The sequence below is a fragment of the Sciurus vulgaris genome (genome assembly GCF_902686455.1).
Source record: "Sciurus vulgaris genome assembly, chromosome: 7".
Lineage (NCBI taxonomy): Eukaryota > Metazoa > Chordata > Mammalia > Rodentia > Sciuridae > Sciurus > Sciurus vulgaris.
In genome coordinates, this window is record NC_136467.1 from 38,109,478 (window position 1) to 38,128,826 (window position 19,349).

At 38.1% G+C, this 19,349-nt stretch overlaps 1 protein-coding gene across 3 annotated transcripts in view; it reads left to right on the forward strand.

Moving 5' to 3' along the window:
• MTCL3 (MTCL family member 3) overlaps window positions 1-19,349 on the forward strand; it is a 40,287-nt gene that overhangs the window by 19,249 nt on the left and 1,689 nt on the right. For all 3 annotated transcript variants that reach the window (XM_079146250.1, XM_079146251.1, XM_079146252.1), the window contains exons 4-5: window positions 12,290-12,361; window positions 17,974-19,149. In XM_079146250.1, the coding sequence (XP_079002376.1) occupies window positions 12,290-12,361; window positions 17,974-19,149 (1,248 nt within the window). The remainder of the gene's footprint in view (window positions 1-12,289; window positions 12,362-17,973; window positions 19,150-19,349) is intronic.

The following is a 19,349-nucleotide window of genomic DNA, read 5'->3' on the forward strand; positions in this document are numbered from 1 at the left end:
GGTCTGCATGTCCATTTTGTTCTGTTTAAGACAGTAAGGGCTATACATTAAATGAATTATGTTTCTTGTTTGAATTTCACAGATGCTGTTGTTAAAGGAAAATTTTTTCAGATTGTGACAGACTAGATAATTAACCTTAACTTCCGGTATTCCTGAGTTTTCATTTTTGTCTTTGCTTTCTAGTCTATTTTAACAATAAGTAAATGATAGCTTCATGTTTATTAACCCAGAATTCTGTCAGTTTGAGTAACAATGTGAACAGGGTTAATTTTCTTTACCATTCAAGACTTTGAGAAACAAATCTGACTCACCTGTGATTAATTTCTATATACTTCTTAGCATTAGAGAATATTTTGTTGCTATTCCAGTGATGCCTCATCCTCTTGTCTTTGTGCACATATTCCTCAGGTATATGAGTTATTATTTATGATTTCTTTATGCACTACTCTATGTGGAGCTGTTAAGTTGCTCTCATGTCTAAAGTTGTATGTTCCTAGGTGTAGATTATTTAGCATTTTATCAATAGGTTAAATGAATCACTTAATCTAGAATATGGTAGTTGCTTTTCTATAACTTAAATTATCAGAAATTTTACTGATGCCTGCTTTTTCCATAATAATTTTGAAATGAGCTGACTGGATCAAATACAATACATTTCTAATGGTTATCAAGATGCCTTTTAATAGTAAGTAAAACCAAATGATAACATTTTCAATGGACTTGTGTTATCACGTATAATACAGATCAACATTACCTTTTTGTTATGTGGAAAGAAGTTGCAGGGATTTTGATTATCCTTGTGTTTTAGAATTCACTGAGAAATTCTTAAGGTGTGCTGAAATTCTTTCCGACCTTGCATGCATACATAGGTACACATTCACATGCACATTTGCTCTGAGTGTGAACATACACAAAAGAATATACGTCACAGGTGTGATACTTGATTTTTAAAAATTGATTTGACTCTTTGTCCTTTTAAATATACTCTTAATTTTTTAATGAACCCAGTTACTTATACCTTTATTTTCCATTTTTTATAAGATGAGAAAAAGGCTGATTCTCTAGGATTAGTTGATTATCTTTGAACCAATCCATGGAGACAAAATTTTCTCAATCCACTTCAGATTTGCAGAGAAAACATTCTATAAGTAGACTCTATTCAAGACTTTTACTTACTTGGAACATAGGAAGAAGTTGTAGAGACTGTGATTGTCCTGCTTTATTATAATGTGTTCATAGATTCATTACCAGTAGTTAGCTCAGTCTTTCTTCTCACGTCTTTTATTCTCCAGTTACTCCAGTTACACCTCTAGTTAATACCTGTTCTAATCCATTAAGAATATTTAGGCATAATGCCCCTTATTAGGAATAAAAATAATCAGGCAAGGACAAAACAAAAAATCAGAATGGTATCAGCAAACTAGAGAATAAACTCAAATAAATCAGGTGAAATTTAATATGAACAAATATGTCCTATAATCTGATTTTTATTTTTTAAACACAAAATGAAAAAAGGAAAAATGTATTTTAGCTGTAAGAAAAAAGGCTTAGGAAGTTCAGTTGATCACAACTGGTTATGAAACATGTCATATGAGGAATGCTGTAAAGAACTGGGAGGTTTATATAGCCAGGAGAAGATATACTTGAGATGTGATCAGTCTCTTTCAATGTCTGCTATACTGCATATAGAAGAGAATGGAAATTTATTTTTAAATCCCTTTCATTTTTAACTTTCAGTAGACTTTCATCCATTAGGGCCATCTGTAAACAGGAATCCATTGCCTGTCTCTTGTGAAAGCACACTTCTGGTCACTTGAACACAGGTGGGACTAGGGATGTAGGAAGGATTTGTGTAAGGAATTGAATGGAAGGTTGGTTTTTTTTGTTCTTCCCATCTAGGTGACCCTAGCAATCCATGGCAGAGTTTGAAAATTTCAGTGTCACCAGGGGTCAAGTAGAATCATAAATGAGCGCAGCTGTCAGTGTTGAGCACTGGGATAAATTGAAGAGCATATGTCTCACTATTACATTTCAACCCAGGTTTGCTACACAGTAATCTGGACCCAACTTTATCAGGTCTTCCAATTTTTCAAACGAAACTGAAAATCTGAAATTTTCAAATGTAACCTATTCACATTTTAAAATTTGGCTGCTAACTCCAAAATTTTTTTAATTTAATTTTTTTGATTTTTTTAAAAAATTACTTTTTAACCTGTTTCAGGAATTACCTCCTGAAACTCATTCCTAAATCCTTTTCAGTGCATTTTTGTGAATTATTGAATACACTGACTTATAAAATTGTATTATTAAATATCTTCAATTATGTAATTATGTGAAAGATAACTTAAAAACACTAATGAAGTACCCATTCGCTAGTGTTCTACCATTTTGTAATGGCAGCTTCAAGCATATTTCTTATCAGATTTTGAACCTGACACAACAGTGGTGTTAAGATTACTGTATTCATGAGTTAGAAGTTGGTTGAGGCACAATGTACACTAGACAACTCATCCTTTCAACTTATAAATGCTGGCCACAGGGTTTTTTTCTCTGACTCATTATAGTGAAAGGTCATAAGGAACTACTGTTACTGCCCACTAATAATTTTCTAAATGCGTTTTAATTGTTTAAAAGCAATGATACTTAGAATCCACTTTATTAACAAGAGCAAATTAGTAGGGAATATAAATCTCTGCATTTGTTGATGTCAATCATAGCTTAATAAGCATTCATTTACTGTGGATGGAATAGCTGAAGCATAAATTAATTTTTAATTATTATTATTTCAAATGTCATTAACCAGTTTCCCAAATTAAAAAACAAAATAATCTCAGCTGAGAAACCTTTCAGCATTAAATCCATTTTCTTGAGTAGAGTTTTCTGAGCTTTTGCATCATACCCATCCATCCAACTGTAATATGGGCTGTGAATGTCAAAGAAGGACTTAACCATAATGTCTTTGCTTTTTTATGGCAATGTCGTCTTGCTGTGAGATCAGTTTTTTATTGGTATTTTGTCAGACCTTCTAACAATCTATACCCTGCTCTAAAAGAAGTTTCTACAGAAATGAAGTAGTTACTTGTTTTAAAAAAACTATCTCAGGGCATAGGCTATAACTCAGTGGCAGAGCGCTTGCCTAGCATGTGTGAGACACTGAGTTTGATCCCCAGCACTGCATAAAATAAATGAGTAAAATAAAGGCATTCCGTCCATCTACAACTACAAAAATTTTTTTTTTAATTTTTTTAAATCCATCTCACATCTTAGAGCTTTGAGATCCCAAAGACGCTTAAGAGAGTAAAGAGAAAGTTCTATCCAAGGACCCAGGAAATGTGTTGATCTTGTGGTTTGAACCACATAGTAGAAGAAGGCACTTATTGGGTTCAAACTTGACTTTTAAGGGAGATAGTTTCACAAAAATTTTATAAGCCTCAACTGTTAAAGTTTCCTTTCAGTTCTACCCCCTCTGGTCCTATAGCAACCGTGTCCCATTAACAAGTGAAGCCTCTACTTCTTTTTTTCTCTGTGATAGTTCACCGTCCTTAAGACTTCTTACATCTTCTGAAGTTAAGTTCAACATTTACTTTCCAAGGTTTACCTAAATTTCACTATACTAGTCATGGAGAGTGGGTTCCAGTCTAAAGACGTTTAAGCAGTATTGGTAGGTGATACACTAGGAAAAATGATTAGTTCTAAAGTAATTATTGGCACCAAAATTTGACCTTTGAAAATAAAGGACACTATGTATAAGCCATTTGGTTTTGAGGAACAACCCTGATTTCCACACAGAAAAGAATTAGAAAGTTTTCTTTCATTGGTGACCTGGAAAGTTCACTCATAAATGTTCCTCAGTAATACAAAATCATATGACGGCAGTCAGTCTGACCTCCTCTGCAGTGATCTACTTTAGAACAATGGAAAAAAGGATGGAGGAACCAAGGAAAGGGAAATTCACTGGATACTTTTATTTAAAACATTACATTAAAAGCTAAACTAATAAAGAACTTGATTCTGGTGATTTTAATTTGGCCTTGGATCAAAGATTTTAGAACAGAAAAAATAGTTTTCCAGCTTTTAAAAGTTGCTTTTATTTAGGCATTTCATTGGAAATAAGAAAAAGTAAGTTTGGCAGCCTCATAACTCAGAAGATAGGAATGGGGCCTGGGCTTATGAGACAGGAGAAAGGACACGGTGGAAGGAGGCTGATTTGTTGATTGTAGATTTGGGTCTCCATCTTCATGATATAGGCACCTACATGCCACATACACTTCTCCATCTCTGACATTTTCCTTTGCAGCCCTGCCCAGAAGGGCATTACCATCTTCAGTGACAATGAAGAGTCCGTAGCTTTTTCATTTATTCTTACCTTCTAGGGACAAATCCCAGGTTTAAATTGTCAATCAACTTCCTTATTTTCACTGTTGATTCCTGGAGTAGATGAATTAAGGATATCTTTCTTTTCCTACCATCAACCTGCTGTTCTTTTCTAAATCCTGTCCTTCTTAACTACCAATAGAAGCTTGGAAACATGATCCTTAATTTACATTTGAGAATTTTCAGGATATAGCTCTTTCTGCATTTGTCATTATGTTTCAGCTCTGACTTAGAGAGTCTCGTGAAAATTTAAGTTATTTTTCTTCCCCTACATAGGAGAATTAGAGAAATAGACAAATAAAATTTGCTGAAACTGAGGTTGGAATTGACAGATTAAAATTAGAAACTGAGATCAGGGAAGCACTGTGACGATGTACACCTTCTTTTCTCGAAAATAAAGAGTAAAAGCCGAGTTCAAACAGAAGGAAATACTTCAAAAAGGTGCTGATCCAGACCCAGTAATAAGCTTAAATGTTAGATGAACTTTATTAGCTTTTAACTCATATCACACCTATGGTACTAATTGAACACCTACTTTTATTAAAAGAAGAATCTGCAATTTAGAACTGAAAAGTGAACTTTTAAAACAACTTCTAGTGCTTAGTTCCATTGAAAAACCTTTTTTGGAATCAAAGCATTGGCAAAGGCAAAGAAAAGATACAAGGAAAATACAGTGATCTTCATTTATCCTATATTTGATAACCCCTTTCCACTTTCTTCTGAAGTTTTACTTTTTGTTCTTTTCCTAGGATTTGAAAAAGGAATATTTTTTGTAAATATGTACAAATCTCATTAACCTAGTGTCTTTTTCAATTCCAGTGGTGAAATATGTGTGGTAAAGGTATCATTTAGCTTTTGCTGTATAACAAACCATCCTAAAACAGCAATCCCTTATTTATCTCTTAATAATTATGTGGTCCATTGTTTAGAGTATTCTGACCTCAGCTGAATCCATGCGTGTATTTGTGACCAGCTGATAATCACCTAGAAGGTTGATTGGCCATTGACTCAGGCAATGGGAATAATGGGGCCACATGACTCATTTTATCAAGCAGGCTGGTCCAGACCTAATAGTTGGGGCAGTCGGTTTCTGAGAGAAAGGGTCTAAAGGTTTATAAGGAATCATGAGAGTAAACTCACAGGTAGCATGCCATCTCTCTCATGACATTTTATTGCTCAAAGCAAGTGACAAAGGCAACCCAGTTTAAAGAGGGACAGAATTCGATGGTGCCTTTTTGTGGGGTACATTACAAATGGACCTATCTGGAGTGGAAAGATAAAGCCAGTTTTTGTAAACAATTTACTATGGAAAGCCTTCATCACTAATACATAATAGACACTGATTGAAGCCAAAGGTTAGATATCTTTATATTTATAATTTCTAGATTATTTTTTTGTAACCCCCAGTGAATTACATGGCATGGAAAATAATTTATCTCATCAGAATGATCACATTTCTGGATGAAAAAGGAAAGAGAAAGAATCAAAAGAACCACTGACCTGACTCCTACCCAAACACCTCTTAAGCCATGACCAAAAGCAAAGAAGAGAGAATGTAGAACAGCTTAGAGAAGAGTCCCCGGACTTGACCTTCAGGGCAGGAAAATAGAGGCAGAGGTATACAGGGGCTTGGAAGGCCAGTGACAGGAGAGAAATCATGAGAGGGACTGATGAGTAGAAGCCACAAATGCAACAAGGCCATCAAAGAATGTGTGTACTAGGTGTCCATTACAAAATGATTTTGAGACCGAGAGTCTTAATTGGTGACATTGGCAAAAATGTAATGGTAGAAAAATCAAACAAAATAGTAAAGTAGGATGACATAGTTTTATGTCCTGTTTTAATACATTTTGGCTCAAACATTTTTGTTCTTTAGGTTTTTTGGGTTGAAAAGGTTGAATGAGACATTTATACTTTCTGAGCTTTAAATGGAAGTTTTAAAGTGAACCTTTTTGTTTTGGGGCTTTTCTGTGTTTTAGTCATTTGTCAACTTCTTGCAATGCCTCCAAAACAAATCTATGTACAAAATAAGGCTAAAGGAGTTGATATTGAATAAATACCCACTTTGTGCCACATATACCTCCAAGAGCAAAGGTGATGACAGAGATCAGTGCCAGGAACCTGCTTTTGTGGAGCCTGTATTTCAGAGCGGGGAGGAAAACATGAAACAGACACAGGTCAGATGGGGAGAAGAACTGTGGAGGAAAACAGCAGGATTAGGGAGACAAAGGACTTGCAGTGGAAGGGGATGGAGGAGGTGTGTGTTGTTTCATGTGAAGTGGTCTGACATGGTCTCCCTTTTAGGTCCCCGAAGCAACAATGCAAATGGGTCCTGAGAGTGTATGAGGGAAGAGTGTTGCAGGCAGAGGTAACTGTAGCCTACAGGCCCCAAATCTGGAGCGTGCTTGACATATTTGAGGAACTACAAGGATGACCATGACACTAGAGGAAAAAGCCAGGAGGAGAGTGAGGGCGATGAGGTTGAAGTGCTTGCTTGAAATTCAGGTGGGTTTGCTGCAGAGCAGAGTGGTGGTCCACTGCAGAGCAGAGTGGTGGTCCACTGAAGCAATCACACAGTATACTCTCTCACCCTGGGAGCTTTGGAATTGCCTGTGCCCAGCCTAGAATATGTTTTGAAAAGCCTAATCAAGCCTGTATAAAATGTTACTAGGATAAATGCAGTGTGGAATTAAGATCTGGTGCTCTAGTAAAGCACAGCTCTGACCAGCAAAGTGGAAAGCCACTGGGAGATTTTGTGGAAGAGAATGGCATGACCTGATTACCCAGGCATCAGCCTCCCTTTCACCTGCGTTCCCCACTGGCCCTCTGAGGCATGGCCTCCTATTAAGTTTGGAATCTTGTCTCACTCTTCTAGAATGAGAGTGGACAGTGTGTTCCTGAGCAGGGTCTCTAGGCACCCTCACCTGTTCTGCCTCTGCCATTCTCTCTGGGTTAAGTGTCAAGGATGTAATTGAAGGAAAGGAGGAAGATAGCAGGGACGAGAGCACCTCTTGGGCCTGCTGGAGGCAGAGTCCTGTGTCTTTGAGTTTTCTTCCAACCTTCAGTCAGATAGCCCCAGACCTTCCTCTTACTGTTACCTTGAAGTCAAAAGTATTTACAGATTGACCGTGAGAACCCGTAAGTTTGTATGTCACCTCTGCTGGCTCCTGTGTTGAAAATACAAAGACAAGTTGTACATGTGTAGAATATGTGAAATTAATGTCCCAAGCCTATGTGACCATGCTCAGAGAGTATAGAAAAGGATATGCTCAGAAATAATAAAGCCCTGTTTGCTATATTGCGGTGATCTTCCCTTGGAATAATCTACATTACACAGTGTAATGTAGCTGTCAGAGCCAGAGCTCTGAAACTGGTTTCCTGGTTCACCCACTTACTAGCTGGGTGATTTCTCCTTTGTCCTTCAGATAATGATATCTAACTTGTAAAGCCATTTTCAGATTAAATGAGTAGAGGCAGGTAAAGTACTTAGGAAAGTTCATGGCACATATTTAAGTCCTAGATATTAATGTAGCTATTATTCTTGATTTAATCACCATACAAATGGATCACTGATTTTATGCACATATACATGTCATACATGTCCATATTTGCATATATACATACCTTTTGGTAGCATTTTAGGCAGGTTCTTTGTTGTTTAATTGCTAAAAACATAAAGATGCTACCTATTAAGAAGTGGATCAGATTTCAAATGAGAAAGAAAGGCAATCTGAAAACATTTTTAGAACACAAACCATCCATTTTACATAACTGCTGTGCAAACATAATTATTGGCAAAACTCTCTCATTCCTGCCCTTCATATGTACAAAAAGAACAGCATTCTTTTTTGGACAAGCTGAGGCTGGGAATGCAAAGAATTAAGACATTGACAAGAGACGTTTTCAACAGATTTTTCTGGAGATTTGTGCTAGCCTTCCATGCCACTCCCCTTGTAGAGGTCACTAGATTGTAGCTGTTGAAGACCAGTTGGGATGACCACAGCAGAGATGACAGTTTTTTCCTTATGGGAAAGAGATTGTTCAGACTGACTATTTCTCTAACTTTCTCTAACCTTATAAATCTCACATCTCAGAAAGTCAATAAAAACTTATTGAAATAATAAAAGATGGTTAAATGTTTATTAGAAATTTGAATGTGACACTTAGAGGTCTTAATAGTCCTTCAGGCACCTTAAGATGATCTGCCTTTATTCAAGATAAACCTCTTTTTAGAGCTTCATTCAAGTTTAACAACCCACTTGAGTGGTATTAAAATAAAAGTAAAATAGAAAATGCCTCTTAGGAAAGAATGCCCTGGTTTCAGCATGCCTCCTGTATTAATTCAGAGATCTCATTTTAACATTGCCTACAGGGTCAAATCTAAATTTCTCAGCCCCCCAAACTGACATCAGTCTTTCCAGCTGCTTCTTCTACCCCATCTTTACAGTGGCTGTATCTCCGTTACTTCTCTTCAGAAGTTAGTGCTTCTTTTGGACACACTCACTCCTCATCTTTCCTGCTGATATTTTCTCAGTATTTGTCTTTTGAAATTTTATACGTCTTTCCAAGAGCATCCCTCTTGAATAATTTTCTCTGACTTCCTGGATCTGGAAGCATAGCTTCTTCCATTATTCTCTCAGTCTTTTGTTTGTTGTTCATTTATTTCTCTGAGTTAATTCTGCCTCCTCCTGTTTCAACAAATGACATCCTTTTTAGTCATCATGTATAGTTAACTCTGTAGGGAGAGAATAAGATATTTCTTGGTCACATTTGTGTACCTTCCAGTACATATTTATGCCAGAAACTCAACATGTCTGTGGAGTGGATGAAACACAAAGACCAAAGATGAAGTTTTCAGAAATTGATCATACTTTCCCTCATAATCCTCACATGTCATCCCTTTATCTCATGGTCTTCTGGACTTCTACCTGCATCTTTGGGTTTTTTGGTTTGTTGTTGTTTTTGGTACTGGAGATTGAACCAGGGCTGCTTTGCCACTGAGCTACATCCTCAATCCTTTTTATTTTGAGACACTGTCTCACTGAGTTACTCAAGGTCTTACAAATCTGCTGAGGCTGGCCTTGAATTTGTGATCCTACTACCTCAGCCTCTTGAGTGGCTGGAATTATAGGTGTGCATCACCACCTCTGGCCATCTTTGTATTCCTTAACAGTGACAGTCCTTGTTTAAAACCCATCACTTCTGCGAGATAGAATGCAGCTTTTTTTTGATGTCCTCAAAATTTGACCTTTGACACCAGCAAGTCTCATGTCATTCTACTGTGTTATACTGAATTTTCTTCGTGTGCTAGGTTTTCTTTCCCCTCTTCCTTCTCTTTCTCCTCCTCCTCCTCCTCCCCTCTCTTTTACATAAAGTGTTTTTTCTCTTTCTTTTCTCTGTGTTTGCCATTGGCTGACCATTCATTTACCAAACTTGAGATGAAGCTGTTTCTTCATTCTGGAAATCATGACGAGTTACCCACGTGTCTCCAGCCCCAGACTGGATTAAGCCTTTCTCCTTTGAAATCTAATAGATACCAGAGATCAGAAGGACTTAGGTGAAGATCTGATTCTGCTATTCTGCAAGCACTAACTTTAGACGGTGCAAACATTGGCATCAGAATCACTGACAAGGTTTAAGTCACAGATTGCTGGGATAAGCCTTTTCCAACAGCTTTGCAGGTGACATTGATGATGCTTTCTGATGATCATATTTTGAGAACCACTGCATTAGATAACTTATCTATCTTTCTTAGGTTTAGGTTCACCATCTGCAAAGGGAGGGTAAAAGGATTGTTTTAAAAATTAGTCAAGATAATGTATGTAAAGTGTTTGACATGAACTTAATGCTCAATCAGTGCCAGTTAATATCATTTTTATGTTATCATTACTTTCATCCCACAGTAGTGAGTTGCAGACTGAACAGAACATGTCAAGGAGTCTGGGAACCCCATAGAGAATGGAGATCACCTCATTTTATTATTATTGTGGAATAGGCACCTTATGAAGTATATTAATAATTACTAAATAAGCATATAATGAAATGAGCTCAATATAAAAGCCCTTAAAAATATTTAGTAAGATGACTTTAGTGCTTCTTATAAGTAGACTACCTAGAATGTTCCAGGTTCCCTATTCAGCTCAATATATTCTTAGTATTTTGGGGATTGTTTTTGCTAACTGATTCCTAAATCACTTTTAGATATGGTAAGTCAGTTCCCATAACTTCCATTTCTAAAAAAAGATTATACAAGCAACATAGAGAACTTCTTTCTGTAAAAAACTAGAAATGAATAACCATATGGACCACTTACCTCTGTGTACTTTCAACTATATACTGAATAAAAGCAATTGCAACAACATATTCCCCCGCTGTCTGTGCCTTAACATGTGTTATGGTTTCGATGTTAGATGTTCCCCAAAAACTCATGTGTGAGACAATGCAAGAAGATTTAGAGGTGAAATGATTGGGTTGTGAGAGCCCTAACCCAATCAGTAAATTGATCCCCTGAAAGGAATTAACTGAGTGATAACTAAAGGCAGGTAAGGTGTAGCTGGAGGAGGTAGGTCTTTGGGATTGTGCCTTTGGGATAGATACTTTTTCCCTGGTGAGTGAGAGACTGTTTCCCTCTTCTTCCTGGGTGCCATGTTCCCAGCTGCTTTCCTCAGCCACACTCTTCCACCATGATGTTTTGCCTCTCCTCAGGCCCCAAGAAATGGAACCAGCCATCTGAGACCTCTGAAACTGGGAGCCCCCAAATAAACTTTTCCTCCTCTAAATTTGTTCTTGTTGGACCTTTTGCTCACAGCAGCAAAAACGTTGATTAAAACAATATTCCTTCACTTAATGCTGGATATGGGTTAGAAATTGACATGTGAAGAATTAAAATTTCAGTTGTTTACAAATTCACTAACTCTCCTATTCTGAGAAGCCATTCCTGCTTTTATGGTCAGTCTCCACTTCCGTCATCCTTCTTTTTGACTTCAGAACTTCATAATTTATGTTTACTCATTAGTTCAACAAGTATTTTTCTACCATCTTCCAAGTGGTGAGCATTATTATCATGGAGGTGATGCCACACTAAGGAAAAGTGTGCTTCACAGACCCTAAAGCATGGCATTTACAGCATGTGCTGTATTGGTGTGAGAAACAGAACTGAGCATCAAGGATTATTTGTTGCTGGTCCAGGAAACAATTTGGGACTAGTTAGTATCCTAATTATGAGGTGCTTATTTGAATTTTAATTAGTATCTGATAGTAAAATGTGGGAGATTTTACATAGCAATCAAGACTCCCAGCTTTTCCTGGAAAAGTCCACATTCCTGTATCATGGAACTGTTCCCAGTCCACCTGCTCCTTGAGATGGAGCAGACCCTCTTCTTTCACTATACCATACCACTCCTTATCCCTTTACATGTTTATGTGTTTCATGCTTGTTTGCATAGATATGTTGAGAGAAGAATGTGACTCTTTAAATTCTACATAAATGCACTGAAAATTTGTCTTTACAAGCTTATTTCAACCTAACTCCAACACTGGAAATGATAACTTAATCTTTAATTTTCTTTAGTGATGTGTAGTGTTAACAAGCATTTACCTTCATTAGAACTATATAGCATATTGATTCATTGAACTAAATTTTGACTTGCATTTTTACAGTAAGCTTCCTGTATTTATCAAATTAATAAGATAATTTCCAGGTACATTCTACTGTCATATTTATCTCAGTTTAATGTAAAAATATATCTTAATCTATCTGGTTTGGGTACTTTTTCTCCTTGTATAGTTATTGATCAAATTTTTGTCTGGGTTTTGTCGTATGAGGTTAGAACATTTAAATATAAAATTGAATTAAGATTATAGTTTAACTAAAATTATAGTTTACCAAACTGAACATATTCATGCTTTGTTTCAGTTATCCTTAAAAAGAAGAGGAAGCAAAGATTTGCCAAAATCTGAAAAAAAGGCTCAACAGACTCCCACAGAGGTATGTGGAAATAAAATTTCAGCTTGCATATAAAGCAACTGTAAGTGTGTATTATAATAAGCTACATTTATAAATAAGCATAATGGCGAAATAGACTTATGCAAAACATAGTCACATTATGCATATCAATTATGTAGCTATGGACACAGGAGGCATAAAGTATTCAGTACATTTGCTCAGAAAACAGTACTAACAGCCCCATTATAATTGCTTTCACATTGTAAGCACACGGCAGCATATCATTAGTCTTTTATGTGCCACTGTATTTGAGAACTCCACACAGGATGCTAATCTCATTCTTTCATAATTAATAAGGTCAATTGAATGGCTGTTCCTATAGTAACAGGAGAGTAAAAATGCAATGCTGTAGAAAGGGATGGTAGAAGGGAGAGAGAGGAGAGAGAGGCTTATGATGTCTTTAGAGAATCTAAGAAGGAAATAATTCTATAAGCCAATGATAGGAGAAGCAAAAGAAAAGGAAATAAAGGCATAAAAATAAAATGAAAAACTTGTACTCACTATGGGCTTGGTAAGAACATTAGAAACAGTCACAGTAAAGACTAGATGTGCTTCCAAGGTGAGCAGAAGGTGGTGATGATTGTAATTAAGAAGATTTTAAAACAGAATAGGAAATATTTGGGACAGAAGTGACATTATGGTCTCCAAAAACACTTAGCTAGATATTGACTTTAAATGCATAAGTTGGGATTTGTAGTACTAAAGTATGCATTTTTTAAAAAAATTATTACAAGATTTTTTCTCATTAGATATCTTTAAAGTGGTATTTAAATATTTAATATATAAAAAAGTTGATCTGATCCATTTTTAAAGCATAACTATTACATATATTATTTTTCCTTTTTCTCTCTTCCTCTTCTATTCTCTCTCTCTTTCTCTCCCTCTCTCCCTTCTCCCCTCCCCCATCTCTTTCTTTCCATTTTCCTCCAAGTTCATTTACCACTGAACTACATCCCCCACCCTTTTTATTTTTTATTTTGAGATAGGTCCTCACTAAGTTGCTTGAGATCTTCCTGCCTCAGCCTCTTGAGTCTCTGGGATTACAGGTGTGCCCCACTAAGTCACATCCCCAGCCCTATTTTGTATTTTAGAGACAGGGTCTCACTGAGTTGCTTAGTGCATTGCTTTTGCTGAGACTGGCTTTGAACTCACCATCCTCCTGCCTCAGCCTCCCAGGCTGCTGGGATTATAGGCATGCACCACCAGCCCAGCTCATCCTCTCTTCTTGATTAATTTTTTTCTAGTACTTAAAACAAGAACATTTCTAAAGCCTCAGTATTTCTAGAATCCCAGAGAGTCTCATACCAAGGTCTTAATGCCTTTTTTTGTACCTTTCTGCCAGTTGCCTTAATAAATCCAAATCTATCACTAAACCTTCCTGCCCTGTCTTTGCCATAACTTTGCCCAACTCACTCTATATATTTTGCTGTGGATCACTACATGTGTTACCCTGGATCTTCTTCCCCACCTTATTTAGGGACTCAATGCCATATTCTTCCTGTTCTAAAATCTCATCGACTTTAATGAGCAGTTTACTTTTTTAAAACCTATGTTTGACCTGTTGCACTTACTGTGTTACAGTTTGTATATTTCCTCAGCAATATTCTCTAATGTAGGAATTCTAAACTTTGTTCCTGACTCTATACCACCACTCCATGTGCATGTGAGCACCTTTCCGCCAAAGACAGCCACAGCTTCCAGTACTTCCTGAGTGCGTCTTGGAACTTTATGAAAGTCAAGATGCCTTGCAAGCCATCAGTTTTTATTTCATGGGCATGGACTTCACCTGGGAAATTTATAAGTAGGCAGTTGTGGCATTTGCAGTCTTTACTTTCATTTCCAAAACATTTATTTTCAGAATTGTGAATTACATTTTTCAAAAACTCCCCTCCTCTCCCAGATTGATTTGGATTGCCTTGGATGGGAGATCTCAGTTTTGAAATGATTCATTTTTTATAAAATTACAAAAGGATTCTGTCACTCGTTCAAGGTCGAAGACCATTGATCCACATTCTTAGATTACTGAAAGCCTTCATTGTTGTTATTCTTGTTATGAATTGATATTCTCCTGTTTAGGGTATTTGGTAGACAGGGACCACCTATTCAGCTTTGAATCATATGTGTGTAGTGTCTGCACACTGTGCATGCTTAATACATACTTCTGAACGTTTCCATGTTCCTCTTTTTTATGTTGAACCACAGGAAATTGTCAACATGCTATTGATTTGGATGTACAGTAATCACAATTTTATATGGTCTAAGCTACTGTTATTCATATCACTTAATATTTCATTTTGTTAACTTGCTTCAACCTTTTTGATATATTCCTTACTTATTCCTCTAGAAGCAGGGTGACTTTATTTATGGAGAAATGACATTGAAAAGCAATTCAGAAAAGCAGATTTAGGGACAGGTTTCTGGGATTGAAGTCCCCCAACTGTGTAGTCTAGATAAACCACTTTTTCTTCCTATGCCACTGTTTCCTCATCTATAAAAATGGAGATTATAATAGAGAGTTGTTGAATAAACTAAATGATTTAATATATACAATTTATTATATTGTAATTTAGCTTCTAGCAGTGGCTTTTCAAGTCAGTGCCAGACTCGGCTCACATCTTATTGGCCATTCATCATTTTTACATTTCCTCCTCATGTATCATTTGTGTCTTCTTAGGAGTGAGTCTTTAACATATACAAAAATAACAACTTGTTCAGAATGTTTAATTTTTCTCGCAGAAAATAGGAGCAATATTTTCTGCTCAGTTACTTTGGACCAGGCACTTTCCACAAATCTGTTTTTTTCAACAATTATATATGGTATTTTATGCCCAGTTTCAAATACATCCAATAATAGGTTATGAGTTAAGGATTCAAGGCATCTTTGTGTACAGGGTTCTTAAACTCTTAGTATTGCAGAAGCTATTCTATTCATACTTTCTATTCTGAAAAGATTTAGTTTTAAATAAGTAAAATAATTAGCATATCCATCATACTTTTGAAGCATCTCCTTCTCTCACAGTGACTTTGTTACAGGCTTAATATCTCCAAGTCTTAAAATAATTTTTATGTTTTCATTCTTTTGGATAAGAGAACTTACATACAAAACAACCAGATATTTTTCTCTTTTATTTGCTTAGCATAGCCCAGTAAAGTGTTAGTTTGCTCCAATCTATGGCTCTTACCATGCCCATTGATGTTTTACTTGGATTCAAACTTCAGCATATGTCAACATGCCAACATTTTTTTTTGTAATAGAAGATTAAAGGATTCCCATCAGGCATGTGGCCCAACAACAGCTACCCAGTCTCATCTACTCTTGCTTTCCAATGAAACTTGGCTTGCATAAAAGTATATGGCTGTCAGTCATCTTTCTATTCAAACATTGTTTCTGATAATTGTCATTTGTGACTTTACACTCCCCCACCCAAACTTTTGATCGTTCCTTATCTGTTTCTCCCTTCTTTTTTCTTCTTTAGTCACCTCTATCACCATTGAAATAACTTCAAGCATCACCTCTGCCCACCTCAGTCTCATGTCCTACCTTCAGGTCCCAAAATGCGATGTTTGTAATCTTGAGCCCAAGGTGCCTCTTGCCAGTTGCTAGATGTTTCTACTCAGTATCTGTGCACCGCAGCATCTCAAAGACAGCATTTAAAACCTAAACCCATATTCTCCACATAAAACCTGTTCCTCTTTGTTTATTCATATCCTCTCTCACTCTCTTTCTCTCTGTTGTTGACAGTACAATCCAACAGGATACCAAGCTCAGAACTTCAGAGCTACCCTTGATTCCTCTGCTGATGTGGTTTTAAACTTGATTACGTGTCCTTGATCTCACGGTAGTCTCATAGAGTTTCTCTCCCCTTTGAAATGAATTTTCTTTTCAAAGTTCTATGTGGCATACTCCTTTTTCCTCCTCTATGCCCTGGTGAAGTTCTTTCATCACCTCTTCTCTCTGTGCATCCCTCCTTTCCCCTATGCCCCTTCTAGAAGAAAGTTTACAAACAACACATGTGGTTTCTTTAATTTTGCCCATCTTATCCTATTTTTCTTTTGTGCTTTTCAAGAGGCAGCCTGTGCAGGGCAAGGAATATATGTTTTTCAATCAGCCTGAATACAGATTATGCTCATACCCACTAACCTGTGCTCTGCTGGATTAAAGACTTCTACACAAGGTGCAGACATGGAGATTTAGTGATAGAAGGAATGTGATGTTCAGGCTCTTACATCAACAGCTCTCTACCCCTTCACACTCCCATGAACAGACCTGTGCCCTGTTCACCATCCCTTCCATCTCAGAGACTCTGGGCCATACTTACTGAGCACCTCTGAATCAAGCTCATTTTTCTCCTCACTCCCCTACTTCTTTACCAGAATGCAGCTCAAACACAGGTGACCCTGAGTGCTGGGTAAAGAAGGCGTTTTTATTCCCACTTTAAAATGAGGAGAGCCAGGGGATGATAGCTCAGTGGCAGAGAGTTTACCTAGCATGCACCAGGTCTTGGGTTTGATCTCCAACATTGCAAAAAATAATAAAATGTATAAAAATGAGGAAACCAAAGTCTACAGAAGTTACACAGCCCAGGCTACATATTTAGAAGACAATTTTGAGAAACTGACCTTGAGAAGTACATTCTATTCATAATAATGTGCTTCTGTAAAATCTCCCAGAGAAAAAGTGGATTCCCATTTCTACTTTAGTACTTTTCAATTTACTTAATGATTAGGCTTTCATAGTTGTCATAATAATGTGTGAAAGGACTTTATATAGGGTCTACTGCATTCGGCTTTCACCAGGCAGAACAAACTCTATCCATCTCAGTCTGGTGGTAGTGCATCCTATATTTTAAATGATGTAAATGGTCATCACTCTTCTCCTTGGAGGGACCCTTTAGGAGTCAGACTTTCCCCTTAATTGACTTTAAAACAATTCTTCTTTAAATAATGGTGGAGTAAAGATTGTGTTCTGGATGGCAGAGTGATCATGACCCCTAATTGCAAACAACTGAACTCAAATTTCACCTTTCTTCTTTCCCACTTGTTAACTGTTTAATCTTGAACAAGTCCCTGAACATCTTTAAACCAGGAATCTTAACACCTACCTTTAAGTTTATTTTGAATATTAAAATTGATCTTATTTGTAAAGAACTTTGCAGCATCTGAATCAAAGTAGTTGCCTGATAAGTGCCAGTGAGTAGGTGCATACTAACCATGTTCTTTAGAATGGATAGTTTTCATATTTATTATAGTTTGGGGAATTCAACCATATTTAAAAAACAAAAAGAACGTTCTTGAAATGACCACCAGACAATTGTGTACAATTACAACATATGATGATCTCTGAATAGTGATGACCAGTTCTTTTCTTTTTTTCTTTTTATATTCCTTTCCTTGTGTTTCTTGGATCTAATAGTGTCCTACTCTTTACATGGCCAAAGAATATAAATGGTTGGAGAAAACACACAGCATCTACTTCAATGTGCCATTAAATTTTACTTACAAGAAAAAGAAATTATTTTTGCAGGTGTCCTTTCTGGATTGTTTTCTTTGTTTACATAAAAATGATTTCCTGTTTCCCTCTTTCCCTAAATGAGGAGGACAATGAAGATCTGAAATGCCAGCTGCAGTTTGTTAAAGAAGAAGCTGCTTTGATGAGAAAGAAAATGGCCAAGATTGATAAAGAAAAGGACAGATTTGAACACGAGCTGCAGAAGTACAGATCGTTTTATGGAGATCTGGACAGTCCCTTACCCAAAGGAGAAGCTGGGGGACCTCCTAGCACCAGGGAGGCGGAGCTCAAGCTTAGGCTGAGGCTGGTGGAGGAAGAGGCCAACATCCTGGGCAGGAAAATCGTTGAACTGGAGGTGGAGAACAGAGGCCTGAAGGCTGAACTGGATGACCTCAGGGGCGATGACTTCAATGGGTCCTCCAACCCTCTCATGAGGGAGCAGAGTGAATCCCTTTCTGAGCTGCGGCAGCACCTGCAGCTGGTGGAGGACGAAACCGAGCTGCTGCGAAGGAACGTGGCAGACCTGGAGGAGCAGAACAAGCGCATAACCGCGGAACTCAATAAGTACAAGTACAAGTCTGGAAGCCACGACAGTGCCCGGCACCATGACAGCGCCAAGACGGAGGCCCTGCAGGAGGAGCTGAAGGCTGCTCGCCTACAGATCAACGAGCTCAGCGGCAAGGTCATGCAGCTGCAGTATGAGAACCGCGTGCTCATGTCCAACATGCAGCGCTACGATCTGGCCTCGCACTTGGGCATCCGTGGCAGCCCACGCGACAGCGACGCTGAGAGTGACGCGGGCAAAAAAGAGAGCGACGATGACTCGCGGCCACCACACCGCAAGCGGGAAGGGCCCATTGGTGGCGAGAGCGATTCCGAGGAGGTGCGGAACATCCGCTGCCTCACGCCCACCCGCTCCTTCTACCCTGCGCCTGGTCCCTGGCCCAAGAGCTTCTCCGATAGGCAGCAGATGAAGGACATCCGCTCGGAGGCCGAGCGCCTGGGCAAGACCATCGACCGGCTCATAGCCGACACAAGCACCATCATCACCGAGGCGCGCATCTATGTGACCAACGGGGACCTGTTCGGACTGATGGATGAGGAGGACGACGGCAGCCGCATCCGGGAGCACGAGCTGCTCTACCGCATCAACGCGCAGATGAAGGCCTTCCGCAAGGAGTTGCAGACTTTCATCGACCGCCTGGAAGTGCCCAAGTCTGCGGACGACCGTGGCGCCGAGGAGCCCATATCCGTGAGTCAGGTACAGTTCTGCCTATTGCGAGCCATGGCGATGGCGAGGCTGGCCCGTGGAGCTGTGGTCCCTCGTGGGTGGTCTCCGCGGCCTGAACACCAGACCTGTCTTAGGGAAGTCCCAGTTCAGAACCTAATGGGTTTGAAGGCCCATAGGGCTCCTGATTCAGGCCTGAGATTTCTGTATCCCAATCACTTAGTAACTCTTTC